The sequence below is a fragment of the Myotis daubentonii genome, chromosome 11 (assembly GCF_963259705.1).
Source record: "Myotis daubentonii chromosome 11, mMyoDau2.1, whole genome shotgun sequence".
NCBI classification, from domain to species: domain Eukaryota; kingdom Metazoa; phylum Chordata; class Mammalia; order Chiroptera; family Vespertilionidae; genus Myotis; species Myotis daubentonii.
Window position 1 is genome coordinate 9,095,855 of NC_081850.1, and position 7,694 is coordinate 9,103,548.

The 7,694-nt window shown below is 66.7% G+C and overlaps 1 protein-coding gene across 1 annotated transcript; it reads left to right on the top strand.

The window, feature by feature from the left end:
* The first annotated feature begins 1,881 nt into the window (after positions 1-1,881).
* Positions 1,882-5,258, top strand: BARX1 (BARX homeobox 1). The gene is made up of 4 exons (XM_059658724.1): positions 1,882-2,305; positions 3,976-4,267; positions 4,348-4,432; positions 4,632-5,258. The coding sequence occupies exons 1-4, from the start codon at positions 2,080-2,082 to the stop codon at positions 4,803-4,805; spliced, it is 777 nt and encodes a 258-aa protein (XP_059514707.1). The 5' UTR covers positions 1,882-2,079; the 3' UTR covers positions 4,806-5,258.
* The last annotated feature ends 2,436 nt before the right edge of the window (positions 5,259-7,694 follow it).

A 7,694-nucleotide genomic window follows, 5' to 3' on the forward strand; every position in this document is an offset into this window, starting at 1 on the left:
AAGGCGGCAGGGCCCTGCCCACTGTCTCTCCACCTCTCACTAGGAGGGAGGCCTGTCCCATGTGGGATACCATCGCCCATCCCTTCTGAAGAGCCCTTCGATTCACAGAACCACCCAAGGGTGGAGCACCTGGAGGCCACCTTCCTGTCCTGATGATGGCTGGAGGGGGGGGGCGGGGTTCAGAAAGGGGCGGCCCCAGTGGAAGCCACTTAACAATTTGGGGGAGAGGCAGCTGGGCTCCTGGGGTCCTAGTCTTACCAGAGCCTCTGGTAAGACATTTTCTTTGTCCCTATGGACGAGGAATCCTGGCCATTTCCTAATCTACACAAAGACTGGGGCTGATGCCAGGGCCTGGGGCTAGCCTCACGGCTCAGGGCCAGCAGCTGGAGCTACAGAAACGGCATCACCTTGGGCGGGCAGGGCCCTGGGTATGGTAGGCTCTATTTCCTGCAGTGACCCCTGAGGCCCCAGGCCAAGCGCACATGGGAAAGAGAAGCGGCCCAGGACCCCAGGCAGGGGACTCCTGAAGGGTGGCAGCACCCTCCCTCCGCCTCTAGGGACATCCATCCCCATCCACCTTCACCTGACCTTCTCCTCCTTGCCCTGGTGAATGGACTATGTACTTCTCTCCAGCAGACCCTGTGGGGCCAGCCGGTGCAGGACCCCCACGCAGTCCTCACAGCCCGACTAGAGCCAAGTGTCACATCTTCTTGGGACAGGTCAGGACACTGAGGCCCCAGGATGGGGCAGTGGCCAGACCTGGAGTGGCAGGGGCAGAGAGAGAAGTTCCGAGGGAAGGTTTGGTAATGTGCCCCTCCCCGATGGCTAGAGTTTATATTCCTGCAATGGCGAGGAGGAGCAAGAGAGGGCTAAGGCCTTCCTCAATCACGTTGGGGACTTTAAGGCTCACAGAGGAGACACCTCACTCCAGAATCTGTCCCCAAGCTCCCATAGCATACTGTAGTCCTTCAGCCAGCTCCGCCCAGTAACGGTTTTCTGAGGCTCCGAAGCTGGCGAAAGGAAGAGTGCAGCCTTTCCCTCTCCTCTCCTCCATCCCGTCCTCTGTGGGTGTGATTCAACCACCCACCGTTCGCTGGGGTTGCCAAGGAGGACGTGTCCACGTATCGCTAAGCAATATAAGCAGATTGCAGAAGGAGAAAGCTTTCCTCTCAGGGCAGTGGGGGGGGGGGGTGAGGATGAGGCCGAGCCTGGTAAACTGAGTCGGGGTGCACAGGTACAGCCCTGGCTCTAGGAGTTGCCCGCCTGCCTACGCGGCACCCCTGCCCGGCGGCCGTCTAGTGCCCTGGCCGGGAGGTTGCGCACAGACACCCCTTTCCCAGCCGAGCCGCGTGGCCTTTGCCTCTCCCCCTCCGGACCTTCCCGGCTCCTTAATCCTTGCTCAGGCCGCTCCCCTTCCTATCTGTCCCCTCTCTTTCTTGACTGCCCCCTCCTTCTGCCCTGCCTGCCTCTGTGCCCGCCCGCACGTCACTGCCCCGTTGGCTCCCGCGCCCCTGTCGGTCTCTTTTGCGCACGGGCTGACGGCCCTGGCACCCTCACATCTGTCTCGCATCCAGGGTGGCCCTTGCTGTCTCGCTGTGGCCCCTCTCTCACCTCTCTGGATCCCTCTGCTCCCTTCTCTGGGGTCTCCTCTCCCGCTCTCTCCTGCTCTCTCCTTCCTGAGCGTGCGCTCCGCTGGGTCTCCCTCGGTCTGGGTCCGCCGACCCTTCTCGAGGCCCCCCTCTCTCCCGCCTTCCTCCCTTCTCCGGCCCTCCCTCGGGCTCAGCCCGGGGTGGGGTAGGGGGCGGCGGGCGGCGCTGGGCGGGGCGGGCCGGCGGGGCGGGGCGGTGACGCGGAGCCGGCCGTGCTAGAGGCGCGGCGGCGCGGGGCGGGGGCGCAGTCCCGGGTCCGACCGGCCGAACCCCGCGAGCCCCGCCCGCGCCCTGCACCTCCGCCCGGCCGGCCGGCGGGGGAGGGGGCATGAGCCGGCGCCCGCGCGCCGCCCGGAGCTGCGGGCCGGCCTAGAGCCCCGCGCGGGCCCTGTGCCCGAGCCACAGCTGCCGCTGAGCTGCGGGCGCCGCGATGCAGCGGCCGGGGGAGCCGGGCGCTGGGCGCTTCGGGCCGCCCGAGGGCTGCGTCGACCACAGGCCGCACCGCTACCGCAGCTTCATGATCGAGGAGATCCTCACTGAGCCGCCAGGGCCCAAGGGCGCCGCGCCCGCTGCCGCTGCCGCCGCCGCCGCGGGCGAGCTGCTCAAGTTCGGCGTGCAGGCGCTGCTGGCCGCGCGGCCCTTCCACAGCCACCTGGGTACGTGCGGAGCCTGGGCACCCGCGGCTGGGAGGGAGGGGTGAGCCGCGCGTCGTGGGGACGCAGCTCTGGGCGCGTGGGCCCCGGGCCGTGCCCTCGCCCCGGCCGGGAAGAGGAGGGGCAAGCGCCCGGGCGCCCTGGAGCCAGGCCTCGAGCCCGCGGGTCGGGCGCGCGGGGAGGGTGTTCTCTCGCTCCTTCACGGATGCCCCGCGGGCTCTAGCCCCGGGACCGAGCCCATATTCTAGTCGCGGGCGCAGGTCCGTACTGCTAACCTCAGACTGCGGGTCAAAGCGACCTCCGGCCGCGGGCGCCTGGGCCTTCGCCGCAAAGAGCTGGCCGGGAGTGGCCAGGACTGTCCTAGCGGGAAGCCGGACCTTGGGGAAGAGGCCTGCGTCTCCAAGTGCTGTGCGGGGAGCGGACGCAGGCCCAAGCCGGCCCGAAGCCTCCCGGCGCCTCAGGAGGCAGGCACACCGGCCTCTGCTGCAGCACCCACACCCTTAGCCTTGCCTGGGGACAAGGGCTGACTGTGAGCGCCGCCAGCCCCGACCGGCCCTTCTGCTTCCAGGTCTGCTGTGCCTGCCTCCGTGGAGCTTGAGCTGCCCACTGGGCCTTTCCTGCCTTCTGGGTTCTTTTCCTTTCTTGACGGGGCCGGAGTCGGACTTGCTCAGCCAGTGTCCTCTCCACCGCACCCCTGTTCTTCTGGCTTTTCCCCAGTTCTCGTCACCCTACTTTGGTCTCTCTGGGCCTTTCTCGGCAGGGTGGGCCTGTCTTCCCTCTCTCTCACCTTCCCGCAAGTGTCTTGCTTCCCTCTGGCCCTCTCCTCACACTTACCCCAGTCTTGGCCAGCCCTCACGACTTGTTCGACGCACCTGCCCGTAGTGAGCTGCCCGTGGGGAAGGGAGGCCGGCACAGTGGCACCCGGGCCCTGCCAGCCATCTTTCTGGCCCCGTGACCCTCCAGCCTGCGCTCCGCCCTCCCGCTGGGCACCTCAGCCAGTTTGTTCGTTTTCAGTCCAACTTTGATGCAGACTCACCGCTGTGCATTGTCTCCAGCAGCACTGTGGTTTTAATAATTCGTTTGAAGCGGGCAAAAATCATTTACAGCCGATGAAATGGAAACATCGCCCCGGGGTCCAGTCTAAATAGAGAACACAGGAAGACCAGTTTCAGGATTCGAGGGGTGTTTTGAAATTCTCGGAAAGTGTTCCAGCCTACCCCTGCTGCAGACCCAGTGCCCACACAGAGGAGTAAATCTGTTCACCCCCTCGGTGTTCTTTCCCCAAAGCAGCAATGCGGATTTGGCTGCGAAGCTCATCTTCCTATCTCTCGACTTCCTTTTCTTCTTGGTTTCCCTTTTCCGTGAAACACACTGTGCACCTCTGAGCTTCAAACCTTTTCATTGAGAATCCCTAAATCTCAAAGGGGGCACCCGCCTGCGGAGCGCAGGGCAGCGCCAGGGTGGGGGAGACCCTTGTTCCCAGACTGAGGGACACTGGCGCTGGAGCGGGTCACCCCAGGCGCGGCCTAATCTCTCCCTTCTCGGCCTGGCAGGAGGGTTTGTGCCGGGTGGCACGGCCAGGCGCTAGTCCTCTGCGGTAGCGGGATGCCCGGGCGCCTCCCAGAGAAGAAGCGGGGCCTGCGCTCACGAGGCTCCCCATTCTCTCCCCGCAGCCGTGTTGAAGGCCGAGCAGGCGGCGGTGTTTAAATTCCCGCTGGCGCCTCTCGGCTGTTCCGGGCTGGGCTCCGCGCTGCTGGCCGCCGGGCCCGGGCTGCCCAGCGTGGCGGGCTCGCCGCACCTGCCCCTGGAGCTGCAGCTCCGCGGGAAGCTGGAGGCCCCGGGCAGCGGGGAGCCGGGCACCAAAGCCAAGAAGGGGCGGAGGAGCCGCACGGTGTTCACCGAGCTGCAGTTGATGGGCCTGGAGAAACGCTTCGAGAAGCAGAAGTACCTCTCCACACCCGACAGGTAGCGCGTCCAGGCCTAGCTCAGCGGGCAGTGGGAGGGGGACTGCTCGCCCTGCTGAGGGTGCACCCCGCTCTTTCCAGAATAGATCTCGCCGAGTCCCTGGGCCTGAGTCAGTTGCAGGTGAAGACTTGGTACCAGAATCGGAGGATGAAGTGGAAGAAAATAGTGAGTGTGGGAGCTACCCCTCTCCCCTCCCCATGCCCTCGGTGCCTGGTGTCCAAAGGGACCCTCTCTGCTCTCTGGTGCCCTCACCCAGCCCACCTTTCTTCGTGCCCCCTGCACCCTCTGGCTTCCCCGCAGCCTCACGTGGCCGCTACTGCCCCGGGGTGGGGGCTCAGCGGCTCACCGTGCGGCTCCCGCGCAGGTGCTGCAGGGCGGCGGCCTGGAGTCCCCCACCAAGCCCAAGGGGAGGCCCAAGAAGAACTCCATCCCCACCAGCGAGCAGCTGAGCGAGCAGGAGCGCGCCAAGGAAGCGGAGAAGCCGGAGAAGCCGGCGGAGGCGCCGGGCGAGGCCAGCGACAAGGGCCGCGAGGACTGAGCGTGCGGTCCGGGGACCCTGGCGCCACTGCGGCCCCTGCGCCCGCGAGAAGCCGCCTCCACGCTGTGTGCTTTCCAAACGGCGATGATGACCTTGGATGCGGGCAGCGAGGGGCCCACCAGGAAGGACACAGAACCCGAAGCCAAACCCGGGCCCCGGCGCGCCCCGGGCCTCCCCTGGAGACTCACCGCGGCAGAGTCGCCTCCGCGCAGAGCTCCGCGCGCCGGGCGCTCCACGCGCACTCACGCCCCGCTCCCCACCGCACCCACCCGCCTCGGGCGCCCTCGGCCCGGACGCCGCAGGCACACGCCGGTTTCCGCGCGGCAGGGACGGCGAGACCCCGCGCGGACAGCCCGGCGGCTCGGCCTGAGGCCGGTCCCTGACGTGCGGGGCCCCTACCCCTCTCTTGCGAAAACGGTGATTTTTTTTCCAATAAAATATTTTATGACACAGCGAAGCTAAATGAGGGGCTTCTGAGACCGCGCGGGGAGGGGCGGCGAGATAAGAGGGCCTCCCAGCGGCTGCTGGAACCGCCTTTCTCCCGGCCACGTGGAGCGGCCCGCGACCTCCCCACGGTCCACGCTGAGCGGCGGCGGCTCGGCGGAGGGTCCTCGGAGTCGCTCCCGCCCGGCGCGGGGCCGGTCTGACTGCCGCCCTGGGCGAGCGGCCGAGCAGCTGGGCTAGAGGGGTCCGCCCGAGGAACGAGAGCCCCAGGCCGCGCAGGGTTCACGCCCGAAGTGACCGGGCACCGACAGTCGCTCCGGTCGATTCGGTTTCCTGGGGCTTGAAGGACGCACTGTGCCGGTCCCAGCAGCCCTTCCCGAGGCGGATGAGTGCCCCGGCCTGGAGGTCCGCGCGGAGGCCGCCACCAGCCGCAGCTCCTGGCGACCGGGCGGCGCCAGCTCCCAGCTCCCAGCTCCCAGCTCCCAGCTCCCAGCTCGCAGCTCCCAGCTCGCAGCTCCGCGCTCTCCCTCCGGGGCGTGCGCAGGGCGGCGGCGCCTGGCGGGAGCCTGGGGCCGAGAGAGTTCCCCACGCGGGCCGAGGATTGCGAGCTGCGGAGCTCGGACAGGGCGCCCTGGCCAGGGGCACAGCTCGGCAGCGCGTGCCCGCGGGCGCCCTCTCCTCCAGGGAAAACTTCAGTTGCCTTCTCCCGGGTCTCAGCCGGGCTGGGGTATCGAGTGTGGGTTCCAGTTCTTGCTCTTCGCCCCGGGCTACGGCCACAGTATGGGGTTGGGACGTGGCCACTTTGCTGCTTGGAGTTGGGGGAGAGACCGAAGCGCGCTGGCCCTGCAGTTCCTCAAGCAGGATCAGGATTCGAAGCCAGGTCCTCGCAGGTGCGAATGGTCGGGACGCCACGCTCAGAGGCAGGCTTGCGTTTCAGAACGTGAGAACCACCGCGATGGCCCCCACTCCTAGTGGCCAGGGCTTCCTTTCCAAATCGTGGCTTGACCTACCCTTCCTGACTTGCACTTGCACCTCAAGGTTTAAGACTGGGGGGAGGGGGAACCCAGGCACTTCCTGCTACCCCGCGTCCACTCAGTGGCGTGACCCTCTGTTCCCTGGGACCCTTCCGGCTCCAGGCCTGGACTAGCAAGTGAGGCAGCCACTGCACTCACTCCCCTCACTGCGAAGAGGGAAGTGACGGCCTAGAAGTTCTGTCTGGGCTGGGGCTGGGCCTGGGGGGCAGGTTCCAGCTATAGCCTTTGTCAACCGCGCAGGGTTGTAGAAGGAAGGAGGGTCAATGAGGGGAGAGGAGGGGTTCTGACCCGGTTCTCCGAAGTCTGCAGTCTGTTCCAGGTCGGCAGGTTTTACTGAATCTGAGCAGCGTGCCCGTAGGCAGAGTACCCTATGGTTCTAGGGTTTCCCCAAGGCAGCCCCTCACTGGGGTGGACTTATGGGCCGCCAAGCACCAGGCTTTGAGAGGGTGTGAGTGTGTGTATGGGGCGGGGGGAGAATGTGTCCAGCGAACCCTGCACCAAAGCATAGGGGCCCCAATGGTCCATGGAGTACAGCCCACCAGATAGCCTGAGCTGGGCCCCAAGCGGGGAGGTCTAGATTCCGGTGCCGCCAGGTGGGAGAGGTCTCTGTCGCTCCTTGGGCACAGGGGACAGGGCAAGCTTGGCAGACCCAGCCCTCCAGGACAAGAAGACCAGCCAGGCACCAGGCACCGGTTGGTCCAGGCAGCTGGGGCTTCCTTGCTGGTGACTCCAGGAGGCCGATGACCTGCGCCTGGAGAGTGAAGACCTGGAGGTCAGCGATGTAGCTGAGGACCGCAGCCCGCACAACCCCAGTTCCAGGTACAGGGCGGCCTCCCATCCACCAGGGGACACTGCGCCCGCCCTGAGTGCCACGCGCCCCTGGCCAGCCAGGCCACCAGCGCAGAAGCCTACTCCCAGATGGCCAGCAACCATGCCCCTCAACCTAGGCCCGGACTTCAGGGAGAGAAGGTCCTCTGCCCTCTCCCCTCCGCCCACAGCACATAGCTCTTCTACCCAGGGTCCTAGGGAATGAAACCCAGAGATGGCACAAGCTGGCCATCACCGAGGAGGTCACTGCTGCGCCTCGCTTCCCCAGCCCAGGGCGGTAGGGGTAGGGGGGCTGGAGGGTGGGGAGGAAGCTGGCTTGAGCGTCTTGAGTAAGCCTTGGCCTGGAGTGGGTGGGGTGGATCGTGGGGGGAGCACCGGCGGGGGGGGGGGGTGCTGGGGGGGGTAGGGTGGGGTAGGGGGAGGCTGCCAGGACTTCCCAGCTGCGTGATGGCTGAGCACCCGGATTAGCTTGGCGGCAGTGCCCCAAATTCACACGAAGTTTACACTTCTGTGCTTGGCGGGGTTGGGGGTGGAGTCGGGGGGGGGGGGGGGGGCGGTGAGCCTTAGGGCAGATTTTGGGGGA

What these genes read in the sequence shown, in the direction of transcription:
- BARX1 (XM_059658724.1), top strand. Translation starts at nt 2,080, where the DNA reads ATGCAGCGGCCGGGGGAGCCGGGCGCTGGGCGCTTCGGGCCGCCCGAG. An exon ending in GCCCTTCCACAGCCACCTGG is followed by an intron (nt 2,306 to 3,975) that starts GTACGTGCGGAG and finishes CTCTCCCCGCAG; the next exon opens with CCGTGTTGAAGGCCGAGCAG. An exon ending in GGATGAAGTGGAAGAAAATA is followed by an intron (nt 4,433 to 4,631) that starts GTGAGTGTGGGA and finishes GCTCCCGCGCAG; the next exon opens with GTGCTGCAGGGCGGCGGCCT.